The 16371-nt window shown below is 38.6% G+C and overlaps 1 protein-coding gene across 1 annotated transcript in view; it reads left to right on the top strand.

Annotated features, from left to right (window-relative positions):
- The window catches only part of ABCC3 (ATP binding cassette subfamily C member 3), a 267779-nt gene that overhangs the window by 164688 nt on the left and 86720 nt on the right, over nucleotides 1–16371 (top strand). The window contains exons 11-12 of the mRNA XM_053708487.1: nucleotides 8581–8673; nucleotides 14321–14524. Of these exons, the coding sequence (XP_053564462.1) occupies nucleotides 8581–8673; nucleotides 14321–14524 (297 nt within the window). The remainder of the gene's footprint in view (nucleotides 1–8580; nucleotides 8674–14320; nucleotides 14525–16371) is intronic.

The following is a 16371-nucleotide window of genomic DNA, read 5'->3' as shown; positions in this document are numbered from 1 at the left end:
TTAATACCCAAGATGTGGAACTCCACGCAAGAGTCACTAGAGAGGGAGGGATAAAATAAAAAAACAGCCATTTTCCACTGAAAAAATAATCCACAACCCAAATCATAAGTTTATTCTTTAATGACAAGAAAAACTTAAAACATCAGCAGAAGAATCAGACTGAAACAGCTGCCTGAAGAACTTTTCTACCAAAAACTGCTTCTGAAGAAGCAAATACATCAAAACAGTAGAATTTAGTAAATGTATGCAAAGAGAACCAAGTTGCCGCTTTGCAAATCTGATAAACTGAAGCTTCATTCTTAAAAGCCCATGAAGTGGAGACTGATCTAGTAGAATGAGCTGAAATTCTCTGAGGCGGGGTCTGACCCGACTCCAGATAAACTTGAAGAATCAAAAGCTTTCACCAAGAAGCCAAGGAAATAGCAGAAGCCTTCTGGCCTTTCCTAGGACCAGAAAATATAACAAATAGACTAGAAGTCTTCCTGAAATCTTTAGTAGCTTCAACATAATATTTCAAAGCTCTCACCACATCCAAAGAATGTAAGGATCTGTCCATAGAATTCTTAGGATTAGGACGCAAGGAAGGGACAACAATTTCTCCACTAATGTTGTTAGAATTCACAACCTTAGGTAAAAATGTAAATGTCCGCAAAACCGCCTTATCCTGATGAAAAATCAGAAAAGGAGATTCACAAGAAAGAGCAGATAGCTCAGAAACTCTTCTAGCAGAAGAGATAGCTAAAAGGAACAACACTTTCCAAGAAAGAAGTTTAATGTCCAAAGAATGCACAGGCTCAAATGGAGGAGCCCGTAATGCCTTCAAAACCAAATTAAGACTCCAAGGAGGAGAAATTGATTAATTGACTGGCTTAATATGAACTAAAGCCTGTACAAAACAGTGAATATCAGGAAGTTTAGCAATCTTTCTGAAATAAAACAGAAAGAGCAGAGATTTGTCCCTTCAAGGAACTTGCAGACAAACCCTTATCCAAACCATTCTGAAGAAACTCTAAAATTCTAGGGATTCTAAAAGAATGCCAAGAGAATTTATGAGAAGAACACCATGAAATGTAGGTCTTCCAAACTTGATAATAAATCTTTCTAGAGACAGATTTACGAGCTTGTAACATAGTATTAATCACTGAGTCAGAGAAACCTCTATGACTTAGCACTAAGCGTTAAATTTCCATACCTTCAAATTTAATGATTTGAGATCCTGATGGAAAAACAAACCTTGAGACAGTAGGTCCGGCCTTAATGGAAGTGGCCAAGGTTGGCAACTGGACACCCAAACAAGATCCATATACCAAAACCTGTGTGGCCATGCTGGAGCCACCAGCAACACAAACGATTGTTCCATGATGATTTTGGAGATCACTCTTGGAAGAAGAACTAGAGGCGGGAAAATGTAAGCAGGATGATAACACCAAGAAAGTGTCAGCGCATCCACTGCTTCGCCTGAACATCCCTGGACCTGGACAGGTATCTGGGAAGTTCCTTGTTTAGATGAGAGGCCATCAGATCTATCTCTGGAAGACCCCACATCTGAACAATCTGAGAAAACACATCTGGATGGAGGGACCACTCCCCTGGATGTAAAGTCTGACAGCTGAGATAATCCGCCTCCCAATTGTCTACACCTGGGATATGCACCGCAGAGATTAGACAGGAGCTGGATTCCGCCCAAGCAAGTATCCAAGATACTTCTTTCATAGCTTGGGGACTGTGAGTCCCACCCTGATGATTGACATATGCCACAGTTGTGATATTGTCTGTCTGAAAGCAAATGAACGGTTCTCTCTTCAACAGAGACAAAAACTGAAGTGCTCTGAGAATTGCACGGAGTTCTAAAATATTGATTGGTAATCTCGCCTCTTGAGGTTTCCAAACCCCTTGCGCTGTCAGAGATCCCCAAACAGCTCCCCAACCTGAAAGACTTGCATCTGTAGTGATCACTTGAACCAAACGCTGGTGATTTAACCACCACGTCAGAGAGTGTCGAACATTGGGATTTAAGGATATTAATTGTGATATCTTTGTATTATCCCTGCACCATTGATTCAGCATACAAAGCTGGATAGGTATCATGTGAAAACGAGCAAAAGGAATCGCGTCTGATGCTGCAGTCATGAGGCCTAAAACTTCCATGCACATAGCCACTGAAGGGAATGACTGAGACTGAAGGTGCTGACAGGCTGCAACCAATTTAAAAAGTCTCTTGTCTGTTAGAGACAGAGTCATGGACACTGAATCTATCTGGAAACCTAAAAAGGTGACCCTTGCCTGAGGAAACAAGAAACATTTTGGTAAATTGATCCTCCAACCATGTCTTTGAAGAAACAACACTAGTTGATTCATGTGAGATTCTGCAGAACGTAAAGACTAAGTTAGTACCAAGATATCGTCCAAATAAGGAAACACTGCAATACCCTGCTTTCTGATTACAGAGATTAGGGCACCTAAAGCCTTTGAAAAGATTCTTGGAGCTGTTGCTAGGCCAAATGGAAGAGCAACAAATTGGTAATGCTTGTCTAGAAAAGAGAATCTCAGGAACTGATAATGTTCTGGATGAATTGGAATATGAAGGTATGCATCTTGAAAGTTGGTACTCTTACATAACGATTCAAAATTTTCAGATCCAGAACTGGTCTGAATGAATTTTCCTTCTTTGGGACAATGAATAGATTTGAATAAAACCCCAGACCTTGTTCCTGAAAAGGAACTGGCATGATTACCCCTGAAGACTCCAGGTCTGAAACACACTTCAGGAAAGCCTGAGCTTTAACTGAATTTGCTGGGATACGTGAGAGAAAAAATCTTCTCACAGGAGGTCTTACTCTGAATCCTATTCGATACCCTTGAGAGACAATGCTCTGAATCCATTGATTTTGGACAGAATTTATCCAAATATCCTTGAAAAACCCTAATCTGCCCCCTACCAGCTGAGCTGGAATGAGGGCCGCACCTTCATGCAGACTTAGGGGCTGACTTTGGTTTCTTAAAAGGCTTGGATTTATTCCAATTTGAGGAAGGCTTCCAATTGGAAACAGATTCCTTGGGGGAAGGATTAGATTTTTGTTCCTTATTTTGACGAAAGGAACGAAAATGGTTAGAAGCCTTAGATTTACCCTTAGGTTTTTTATCCTGAGGCAGAAAAACTCCCTTTCCCCCAGTAACAGTTGAAATAATAGAATCTAACTGAGAACCAAGTAAATTATTACCTTGGAAAGAAAGAGATAATAATCTAGACTTAGATGTCATATCAGCATTCCAAGATTTAAGCCACAAAGCTCTTCTAGCTAAAATAGCTAAAGACATGGATCTAACATCAATTTTGATAATATCAAAAATGGCATCACAAATAAAATGATTAGCATGTTGCAGTAAGCGAACAATGCTAGATATGTCAGAATCCAATTCTTGTTGCGCTAAATTCTTCAACCAAAAAGTTGATGAAGCCGCAACATCAGCCAAAGAAAATTGCAGGCCTAAGAAGATGACCTGAATATAAATAGGCTTTCCTTAGATAAGATTCAAGTTTCCTATCTAAAGGGTCTTTAAAAGAAGTACTATCTTCCATAGGAATAGTGGTACGTCTAGCAAGAGTAGAAATAGCCCCATCAACTTTGGGGATCTTTTCCCAAAACTCTATAGAAATTGCTGGTAAAGGATACAATTTTTTAAACCTTGAAGAAGGAATAAAAGGAGTACCTGGCTTATTCCATTCCTTAGAAATCATATCAGAAATAGCATCAGGAATAGGAAAAACCTCTGGAGTAACCACAGGAGGTTTAAAAACAGTATTTAAACGTTTACTAGTCTTAACGTCAAGAGGACTGGCTTCCTCAATATCCAAAGTAATTAACACTTCTTTTAACAAAGAATGAATATACTCTATTTTAAATAAATAAGTAGATTTGTCAGTGTCAATATCTGAGGAAGGATCTTCTGAATCAGATAGATCCTCATCAGAGGAGGATAAATCATTATGTTGTCGGTCATTTGAAATTTCATCAACTTTATGAGAAGTTTTAAAAGACCTTTAACGTTTATTAGAAGGCGGAAATGCAGACAAAGCCTTCTAAATAGAATCAGTAACGAATTCTTTAAAATTCATATGTATATCATGTACATTAGAAGTTGAAGGAACTGCAACTGGCAATGTACTATTACTGATGGATACATTCTCTGCATGTAAAAGTTTATCATGACAACTATTACAAATGACATTCGGAGATATAATTTCCACCATCTTACAACAAATGCACTTAGCTTTGGTAGAACCAATGTCAGGCAGCAAAGTTCCAACAAATACTTCTGAGACAGGATCAGATTTAGACATCTTGCAAAATGTAAAAGAAAAAACAACATATAAAGCAAAAATATCAATTTCCTTATATGACAGTTTCAGGAATGGGAAAAAAAATGCAAATAGCATAGCCCTCTGACATAGAAAAAGGCAAGAGGCAAATAGCAATGGGGTAATAAATTAATGAAAAATTTGGCGCCAAGTATGACGCACAACGTAACTGAAATTTTTTTTGGCGCCAAAAACATCCGGAATGACACACTTGCGTCACTAACGACTCAACCCTGTGTAAGGACTCGGCGTCAACTACGATGCCGGAAATGACGAACTTGCGTCAACGGACGTACTTTCGCGACAAGAATGACGCAATAAAGTCTAGCATTTGGCGCACCCGCAGGCCTAGTACTGCCCTCAATTTGCAAGAAAAATGTAGTCAATCTGAAAAAAAAACTAAACCCCAGGTAAGAAAAAATATTTCTTAATATGTATATTTTCCCCAAATATGAAACTGACAGTCTGCACAAGGAAATACATGAACCTGACTTATGGCAAATATAAGTACAAATCATATATTTAGAACTTTATATAAATGCATAAAGTGCCAAACCATAGTTGAGGTGTCTTAAGTAATAAAAACATACTTACCGAAAGACACCCATCCACATATAGCAGATAGCCAGTTATCAGTAAAGGTAATGGTATATGAGAGTATATCGTCGATCTGAAAAGGGAGGTAGGAGATGAATCTCTACGACCGATAACAGAGAACCTATGAAATAGATCTCCCGTGAGGAAAACCATTGCATTCAATAGGTGATACTCCCTTCACATCCCTCTGACATTCGCTGTACTCTGAGAGGAATCAGGCTTCAAAATGCTGAGAGGCGCATATCAACGTAGAAATCTTATCACAAACTTACTTCACCACCTCCATAGGAGGCAAAGTTTGTAAAACTGAATTGTGGGTGTGGTGAGGGGTGTATTTATAGGTATTTTGAGGTTTGGGAAACTTTGCCCCTCCTGGTAGGATTGTATATCCCATACGTCACTAGCTCATGGACTCTTGTCATTTACATGAAAGAAACTATATTGTGAGCCAATGAAGAATTGTTCCATGGAAACTGACTAGAAGTAATTTAATAGTGTTTTGATTTTAAGTTGTATTTTAAAGCAGTGTGGACTTGTCTAGAGTACAGTACAAATTTCAGAACATTGTTTGTCATGGTGAGCATTTAATAGTACATGTAATATTAAAATGCTTTATAGGGACAATAAACACCAGAATATTTTTAGTTTTAAAAGATAGATACTCCCTTATAACCCATTCCCCAGTTTTGCATAACCAACACTGTTATATTTATTTACTTTTTACCTCTGTCTCTAAGCATCTTCTGACAGCCCCCTGATCACATGACATTTTATTTATTATCTATTGATTTTCATTTTAGCCAATTAGTGCAGTGTCTGCCACAATCCACGGCCGTGATCACAATGTTATCTATATGGTTTACATGAATTAGCTCTCCCCTGTTGTGAAAGGCAAATAAAAAAGCATGTGATAGAGAGGGCCTTCAAAAGGGATTAGAAATTATCATGAGCCTTCCTAGGTTTCGCTTTCAACTAAGAATACCAAGAGAACAAAGGAAAATTGGTGATAAAAGTAAATAGGAAAGTTCTTTAAAATTACATGCCCTATCTGAATCATGAAAGTTTTTTTGGGACTTGACTGTCCCTTTAATATTGCTTGGTATTTATATGTCTAATATCTGCAAAGGGGTTAGACACAAAGGTCTCTATTTATCAAGGTCAGTCGGACCTGATCTGACAGAGCGGATCAGGTCCGACAGACCTCGCTGAATACGGCGAGCAATACACTCGCCATATTCAGCATTGCACCAGCAGCTCACAAGAGCTGCTGGTGCAACGCCGCCCCTGCAGACTCGCGGCCAATAGGCCGTCAGCAGGGGGGTGTCAATCAACCCGATCGTACTCGATCGGCCATTCGGAGCTTGATAAATATGCCTCATAGTCCATGCACTCTCCACTACTCCCAAGGAGCAGGACACAACTGGTTATTGGTGGCTAAATGAATATGCTGATTCTGATTGGCTCACAACCTGTTCGGAAGTTCTTCTTTTTTCTTTATTAGTTTTAATGCAAATAAATAATTTATGAAGAAATATATTCAATCTGAAGTCATAGGGGCCTATCTATCAAGCTCCGAATGGAGCTTGATGCCCCGTGTTTCTGGCGAGGCTGCAGACTCGCCAGAAACAAAAGGTTATGAAGCAGCGGTCTAAAGAACGCTACTCCATAACCTGTCCGCCTGCTCTGAGCAGGCTGACAGACATCACCGCAATTCAACCCGATCGAGTACGATCGGGTTGATTGACACCTCCCTGCTGGCGGCCGATTGGCCGCAAGTCAGCAGGGGGCGGCGTTGCACCAGCAGCTCTTGTGAGCTGCTGGTGCAATGCTGAATACGGAGAGCGTATTGCTCTCCGTATTCAGCGAGGTCTGGCGGACCTGATCCGACAGTGCGGATCAGGTCCGCCAGACTTTTATAAATAGAGGCCATAATCTCTTGTGGTAAAAAGTCCTACAACTCAACTCTCTTTATTCTGCTTTCTAAACTCATTGGGAAATCTCTTTTCTTTTAGTAATATGTTATCCTTAAAGGGACACTGTACCCAAAATGTTTCTTTCATGATTCAGATTGAGCATGAAATTTTAAGCAACTTTCTAATTTACTCCTATTATCAAATTTTCTTCATTCTCTTGGTATCTTTATTTAAAATGCAAGAATGTAAGTTTAGATGCCGGCCCATATTTGGTGAACAACATGGGTTGTCCTTGCTGATTGGTGGATAAATTCATCCAGCAATAAAAAATTGCTGTCCAGAGTACTAAACCTAAAAAAAGCATAAATGCCTTCTTTTTCAAATAAAGATAGCAAGAGAACAAAGAAATTGATAATAGGAGTAAATTAGAAAGTTGCTTAAAATTGCATGCTCTATCTGAATTACAAAACAAAATTTTTGGGTTCAGTGTCCCTTTAAGATAAAGTTTCTGTGTTTTTTTCTTTATCTACTAGCTTTTTTTTAATTCACACATTTATTTATGTGATCAAGGCTCACAGCATTTAGTACAATAAACTAAAAGCTGAGCTCCAAACCACCCAGCATGGAGTCAGTTTGCAAGTTATACCCCACCTAGCCACACCCTCAGCCTACCCCAGCTCCACCCATTACACTCTCTAGCCCTGCCCCCAAGCATCCATGGCTCCTTCCTCCCAGACTTCTAGCCCTACATTTTTTGAGAGGTCTGAAAAAAATGTGATAGTTTCTGAGGATACTTGAAAAAAGCATTAAATAACATCTGCACTAACAGTAATAAAAAGGGGGCTAACAAATGTGCCCACCAAGCTACATATCAAGAGTGTTGGGTGGTAGTGTGTGGAGGGTCATTATTTTCCTTATTACACTTAAAAGAATATAATTAAAGTGATACAAGACGAGAGATGTAAAATTTTGATTTATTTTGCAACACAGCTCACAGCTTTACCCTACCTTTTATATAATAGTTTTACTTTGTACGATTAACAATAAACCAGAGAGGTTTGTGAATAGGATTCAGCAGACATGTTTCATTAAAGGGACAGTAAACACATAGTAATTACAAGACATTTCTGTTTTCTTAATTTCTAAATATTTTTAAAACAAATTAACATCTTATTTGCTGTAATTGTCTTTTAATAGCCAAACGTGACCTAGTACATTTTGGGAAGAGCCAATCCAGTCTGCAGCTGTCACGGCTAGCAACACTCATTAAGTTAGTATAGTCTGCATTGGTTTGCAGGTATTATCTGCTAAAGCTAATTAGAACAAAGATATGTGACAGAGTTAGCCTTGAAATTGCAAATTCAGCAAATTTCTCTGGGAATTAAGAAAATCCACAATTTTCAGAACTAAATTACAAAAAGGGTGGTAAATAATTAAAGTATATGGCAAAGTTGTTTTTATTAAGCAGAACTAAATCCTTTATATAAAAACCTCACAATGTTTACTGTCTCTTTAAGTAAGGCTTGAAAAGCAACAGAAGTAAAGATATGCAAGAGAGAACTGTAGACTTTAGATGAATTCTTTTGTAATAAACATACAAATATATGAACGGTAGAAATGTTTGTGACTTGCATTGTTGAAACATTGTACATCATTAATTCTTTAATACATATTATATCTGATATTTCTATTTATTTGTATATTGCTTAGACTCTGGATGCTTCTGTCCTGGCCGGTGTTGCTGTTATGGTTCTGCTGATCCCCATTAATGCATTTATTGCCATGAAAACAAGGGCATTTCAAGTAAGTAAAACTCTCTACACATGTGGTATCCCAGGGGAGTGTGTGTGCTGGTTCAGAACCTGACAGTAGAACTTAAGTGCTGCTGATCAGCAAAGGGTTGTCAGAGACGAAGGATATCTAAGAAGGTCTGAATTGTCTTAGATTCAAAATTAAAGGGTCATGCTTTAGACAGAGCAAACTATTTTAAACAATTTTCTTTTTTACTTCTATTATCAAATCTGCTTTGTTCTCTTGGTTTTCCTTGTGTGAGCCAATGACAAGAGGAATATATGTGCAACCACCAATCAGCAGCTAGCTCCCAGTAGTTTAATTTTGACTTTAATGTCCCTATAAGCTCAAAAATACAGAAAAAGACTGACTAGTCCATAAGTGCATAATTTTACTAAGGGACTGACCCAACTTGATATCTTAGGCCTAGATTTAGAGTTGGGCGGTAGCCGTCAAAACCAGCGTTAGAGGCTCCTAACGCTGGTTTTGGGCTACCGCCGGTATTTGGAGTCAGTCAGGAAAGGGTCTAACGCTCACTTTCCAGCCGCGACTTTTCCATACCGCAGATCCCCTTACGTCAATTGCGTATCCTATCTTTTCAATGGGATCTTTCTAACGCCGGTATTTAGAGTCGTGGCTGAAGTGAGCGTTAGAAATCTAACGTCAAAACTCCAGCCGCAGAAAAAAGTCAGTAGTTAAGAGCTTTCTGGGCTAACGCCGGTTTATAAAGCTCTTAACTACTGTGCTCTAAAGTACACTAACACCCATAAACTACCTATGTACCCCTAAACCGAGGTCCCCCCACATCGCCGCCACTATATTTAAATTTTTTAACCCCTAATCTGCCGCCAACTACGTTATCCCTATGTACCCCTAATCTGCTGCCCCTAACACCGCCGACCCCTATATTATATTTATTAACCCCTAATCTGCCGCCCCCGCTATCGCTGACCCCTGCATATTATTATTAACCCCTAATCTGCCGCTCCGTACACCACCGCCACCTATATTATAGCTATGTACCCCTAATCTGCTGCCCCTAACACCGCCGACCCCTATATTATATTTATTAACCCCTAATCTGCCCCCCTCAACGTCGCCTCCACCTGCCTACACTTATTAACCGCAACCGCACCGCTACTATAATAAAGTTATTAACCCCTAATCCGCCTCACTCCCGCCTCAATAACCCTATAATAAATAGTATTAACCCCTAATCTGCCCTCCCTAACATCGCCGACACCTAACTTCAATTAGTAACCCCTAATCTGCCGACCGAATCTCGCCGCTACTGTAATAAATGGATTAACCCCTAAAGCTAAGTCTAACCCTAACCCTAACACCCCCCTAAGTTAAATATAATTTAAATCTAACGAAATAAATTAACTCTTATTAAATAAATTATTCCTATTTAAAGCTAAATACTTACCTGTAAAATAAATCCTAATATAGCTACAATATAAATTATAATTATATTATAGCTATTTTAGGATTTATATTTATTTTACAGGTAACTTTGTATGTATTTTAACCAGATACAATAGCTATTAAATAGTTAAGAACTATTTAATAGCTAAAATAGTTAAAATAATTACAAAATTACCTGTAAAATAAATCCTAACCTAAGTTACAATTAAACCTAACACTACACTATCAATAAATTAATTAAATAAAATACCTACAATTACCTACAATTAAACCTAACACTACACTATCAATACATAACTATTTTAGCTATTAAATAGTTCTTAACTATTTAATAGCTATTGTACCTGGTTAAAATAAATACAAAGTTACCTGTAAAATAAATATAAATCCTAAAATAGCTATAATATAATTATAATTTATATTGTAGCTATATTAGGATTTATTTTACAGGTAAGTATTTAGCTTTAAATAGGAATAATTTATTTAATAAGAGTTAATTTATTTTGTTAGATTTAAATTATATTTAACTTAGGGGGGTGTTAGTGTTAGGGTTAGACTTAGCTTTAGGGGTTAATACATTTATTAGAATAGCGGTGAGCTCCAGTCGGCAGATTAGGGGTTAATGTTTGAAGTTAGGTGTCGGCGATGTTAGGGAGGGCAGATTAGGGGTTAATACTATTTATTATAGGTTTATTGAGGCGGGAGTGAGGCGGATTAGGGGTTAATAACTTTATTAAAATAGCGGTGCGGTCCGCTCGGCAGATTAGGGGTTAATAAGTGTAGGCAGGTGGAGGCGACGTTGTGGGGGGCAGATTAGGGGTTAATAAATATAATATAGGGGTCGGCGGTGTTAGGGGCAGCAGATTAGGGGTACATAGGGATAATGTAAGTAGCGGCGGTTTACGGAGCGGCAGATTAGGGATTAAAAAAAATATGCAGGTGTCAGCGATAGCGGGGGTGGCAGAATAGGGGTTAATAAGTGTAAGGTTAGGGGTGTTTAGACTCGGGGTACATGTTAGAGTGTTAGGTGCAGACGTAGGAAGTGTTTCCCCATAGCAAACAATAGGGCTGCGTTAGGAGCTGAACGCGGCTTTTTTGCAGGTGTTAGGTTTTTTTCAGCTCAAACAGTCCAATTGTTTTCTTTGGGGGAATCGTGCACGAGCACATTTTTGAAGCTGGCCGCGTCCGTAAGCACCGCTTAGGAGCTGAACGCGGCTTTTTTGCAGGTGTTAGGTTTTTTTTTCAGCTCAAACAGTCCAATTGTTTTCTTTGGGGGAATCGTGCACGAGCACGTTTTTGAAGCTGGCCGCGTCCGTAAGCACCGCTGGTATCGAGAGTTGCAGTGGCGTTAAATATGCTCTACGCTCCCTTTTTTGGAGCCTAACGCAGCCATACTGTGAACTCTAAATACCAGCGGTATTTAAAAGGTGCGGGAGAAAAAAAGCCAGCGTAGCTAACGCACCCCTTTGGCCGCAAAACTCTAAATCTAGCCGTTAGTAAACAAATATGTTCTTCCAACATACCTCCTAGATTATTAAAGGGATATGAAACCTAAAACGTTTTGTTTCATGATTCAGATAGAGCATGAGATTTTAAACAACTTTCTAATTTAATTCTGTTATCAATTTTCATTCAGTCTCTTGGTATCTTTTGTCTAAAAGCAGGGTTGTATGCTTAGGAGCCGGCCCATTTCTGGAGCACTATATGGCAGCAGTTTTACAAGAATGTTATCCATTTGCAAGAGCACTAGATGGCAGCACTATTTCCTGCCGTGTAGTGCTCCAGATGACTACCTAGGTATCTCTTAAACAGAAAATATCATGGGAACAAAGCAAATTTGATAATAGAAGGAAATTGGAAACTTTTTTTAAATGGTACATTCTGTCTGAATCACAAAAGACAAATTTTGGGATTCATATCCCTTTAAGGGATCTGGCAGTGTGTGGTTTAGGTAGACTTAAAGGAACAGTCAACACCAGAATTTTTGTTGCTTAAAAAGAAAGATAATCCCTTTATTACCCTTTCCCCAGTATATTAATATACTTTTAACCTCTGTAATTACCTTGTATCTAAGCCTCTGCAGACTGCCCCCTTATTTCAGTTCTTTTGACAGACTTGCATTTTAGCCAATCAGTGCTCACTCCTAGGTCACTTCACGTACATGAACTCAATGTTATCTATATGAAACACATGAACAAATGCCCTCTAGTGGTCAAAATGCATTCAGCTTAGAGGCAATCTTCAAGGTCTAAGAAATTAGCATACGAACCTCCTAGGTTTAGCTTTTAACTAAGAATAACCAGAGAACAAAGCAAAATTGGTGATAAAAGTACATTGGGAAGTTGTTTAAAATTGCATGCCCTATTTAAATCATGAAAGTTTTTTTTTAACTTGACTGTCCTTTTAAACTAAAACGGAAATTTAAAATCAGTTTATTATCAATGTAGGGGAACCAATAGTTATTTCTTCTTTTTATTTCTTGTAAAAATGCACAAAACAATCGCTAAGGACCAAACTTTAAACCCAATGAGCTTGTCCCATATCCTAACCCTAAGCTTAGTCCTAAAATTAACTTTGATATACTCTCTAGTAAAAACTAGCCGTAGCCCAAACTCTAGTCATAACCCTAACTTTCACCCTAACCCAAGCAATAAGGCTAGTAAAAATGCAAATCCTTACCTTGGTCCTAAATCTAATCCTAACTCTAGCCCAAGATACAAAGCTAGCCCAGGCTAAACTCTAAACCCAACCCTTTGCCTTAGCCCAAATATTAACTCTAGTCCCAACATGGAGCCCTAAGTATTGCTCAAACCACAACCCTAGGTTTAACTTTAACCCCAACTCCAGCCAAAAGATCTAAAAATACTCAAATCCTAACCCTTGCACAAAACCTAACCCTAGTCCAAACTTGAATCCTAACCCCACCTAAATCCTAACCTTAGAACAAACCCTAACCCTAGTCCAAACCTTAATCCTAACCATAGCCATTGTGCAAACCGTAATACTAACCCCACCTAAATCCTAACCCTAGAACAAACCCTAACCCAAACCTTAATCCTAACCATAGCCATTGTGCAAACCGTAATACTAACCCCACCTAAATCCTAACCCTAGAACAAACCCTAACCCAAACCTTAATCCTAACTATAGCCATAGGGGAAACCATAATACTAACCCCACCCAAACCCTAACCTTAGTCCAAACATTAAAAGAAAGAAAGATCAAAAAATGAAATTTACCAGCCACTGCTGAAACTCTGAGAGTGTGTGGTGTTTGAATACTGGTGCACATGCCTTCACAGGATATGTGAGTATGCTGCTAAAAAAAAACAGCAATAACTTTTACTAAAAATATTTTTTCTAATGAAAATATATTGCAAAAAATGCTTCTATTATAAACTGAAATGCATCCATGCATTAACCTTTCTATCCCTTTAACCCTAACCCTACCCATATACCCTAACCCCAGAACAAACCCTAAAACTAGAGCAACCTTAATAAGCCTAAGCAAACCCTAACCCTAGCACAAACCATAAAACTAGTCTAAACCTTAACACTAATGATCTAATCCTAACACTAGCACAAACCCTAACCCTAATCCATACCTTAATCCTAAACCTACCCAAATCCTAGCCATATCCCAAGTTTTAACACCAACACAAAAACTAACCCTATGCTTAACCCCAATCCGACAGTCCTAGTCCTAAACATATTTCTAACCTTCGTCCTAATACTAGCCTTAATTGTAACCCCAAGTACTATATCACCATTCACTGTAATCAAGACTGATTTTTGGCAACATTCTTGGAGCAACAAAGTATGGGTTAGATCATTGTTTCTCAACCGCGATCCTCAAGTAACACCAACAGGCTAGGATTGTATTATAGTTTAATTAGTGCACAGGTGAAATAATGAGCTGATGGGTGAGAACAGGTTAGTAACCATGGTTACTGATCAGCTGATTACTTCACCTGTGCACTGGTTCACCTATAATGAAAACTTGTTGGGGGTACTTGAGGACCGCGGTTGAGAAAAACTGGGCTAGATCTCCGCTTCTAACAATTTATAAGAACAATATTGCTGTGACAATACAGATTTTTATTGCATTTCTTAGTGTTCAGTCTTACAAGCTGCAGTAATAAGATATTTTAATGTTTATTTTAGAGAATCTATCATGATCTTCTAATTACCAAGAAGTCTACAGTTATTTTAACTATACAATTTGTTTTTAGGTTGAGCAAATGCAGTATAAAGATTCAAGAATAAAATTGATGAATGAGATCCTAAATGGTATTAAAGTCCTAAAACTATATGCTTGGGAACCATCATTTGCTGAAAAAGTACTGGAAATCCGCAATAAAGAGTTAAATGTTCTGAAAAAAGCTGCTTACCTTAATGCTTTATCCACATTCGCCTGGACCAGTGCGCCATTTTTGGTAAGTTATGGCAAACTAAATGATACAAGATGTGACATATTACACCAGTTTTATGTGAGTACATATAAATATATATAAATACATATATATAATAGATATGCCACTATACATATAGCCACCAATCAGCATCTAGAACCTAAGTTTGTTGCTGCTCCTGAGCTTTCCTAGATAAACCTTTCAGCAAAGGATAACAAGAGAAGGAAGCAACTTAAATAATAGAAGTAAATTAGACAGTTGTTTAAAATTGTATTCTCTATCTAAATCATGAAAGAAAAATGTTGTGTTTCATGTCCCTTTAAATCATAATTGTTATAGAGTGTACAATTTAAAAAAGAGTTTTACTTCTATTATCAAACTTAACTCTTTCTGTTGATTTCCATTGCTGAATCTCAGGGTCCTTTAAAAACAAAACAAAAAGCACTGACCTCAGGGAGGTATCTTAAAAAAAAAAAGGGTCTGTCCCTGCAAGTTTCGAGATGTTGCCTATAGAAAGCAATGGATCTCACTGGAAAAGAGAAACTTCACTGGCAGAGTGGAGTTAGCAGGGAGCAGGGGCGCACTTTATAAATTAAATATTGCAGCTAACACAAATCAAATTATTAGAGAATCAAGACAGCGGCTTTATAGTATTGGCGAGACTTCTTAGAAAATTTTACAACTTTGAGAGCTTTAGAGAATTGGGCCCTTTCCATTAGAGCATACTTAGGTAGTCACAATGACTTGAGCACTCTCAGCTATATTCAAGATCAACGGCTACATGTACTAAGCAGCATAAACTGCTTTTGAGTCCTTGCGAGCTGGCTTCACGCTATGTAAGAAGCAGCGGTAATCACCCCAAACACACTCACTCTGAGTGATTGACAGGCCATTCTCTCACGCGATTGGTCACGCAAGGGGAGGGGGCGGCATTACACACTCACTTGATAGTATAATGATACATACGGGCAATGGATGAACGGGGTTTGCTGCCTGTACGCCACAGAGATGTGCGGACAAGTTCTCAAGCTGAAAACCTTGTCCGCACTCCATTTAATACATTTAACCCCAAGGGGTAGAGTTATTAAATGTCCGATGGACCTTACATCACTAAATGATGATAGCATACTCTGTCGGCATTTAACATTGCACAAGCATTAGTGAAATGCTTGTGCAATGCCGCCCCTGCACATTCGCGGCTGCTAGCAGGGGGTGTCAATCATCCCGATCAGATAATGCTGTCCGCCACCTGAGAGGTGGCAGATGAGTTAAGGAGCAGCATTCACAGCTTAATAAATCGGCCCCCAGGTGTTATGTTAAAACCTGCATGAAATATGGGTAAAAATCATGCTAAGCACAACATCCGTACTTTGTCACACTTCCTCTCATGCATAAGGTTTTGCAGGAAATAATATGTACATGCCTTAATTAGGTGTATTGTAGGTGTACTGAGTAAAATCGGTAATCAAAAAACAAGCAGATTTGTCATGATCAGACTAATTCACTAATTTGTAAACATATTTGGATAACAAATTTATTAAATGATTAAATACACGCTTTTGTATGGTTTACAAGCTAGATACAAGCTTTTATGGGGTTTCCCAGTCCGGCCCCAATGCCAGCCCCCCCAGCTTGCCTTCAACCCCCCTACCTTGGGTCTTTTTTTATGTCTCTACAAGCCCCCAGGAGCAGAGTGGCCTTGAAGAAATGTGCTACGCATGCACAAAAGGCTCACTCCGTGACCTCCCTGGCAAAGGATGCAGCCCTAAGACAACGGCCCACCGGGAAAAGTTCTGATATCCCGGTGGGCCAATCAGGCACTGTATACAAGCTTTCATATGGTTTATAAGCAACATACATGCATTTATATG

The sequence above is a fragment of the Bombina bombina genome, chromosome 1 (genome assembly GCF_027579735.1).
Source record: "Bombina bombina isolate aBomBom1 chromosome 1, aBomBom1.pri, whole genome shotgun sequence".
In the NCBI taxonomy this organism is placed as follows: Eukaryota; Metazoa; Chordata; class Amphibia; order Anura; family Bombinatoridae; genus Bombina; species Bombina bombina.
Note: the sequence above shows the minus strand (reverse complement) of the source record. Positions and strands in the feature narration are given on the sequence as shown.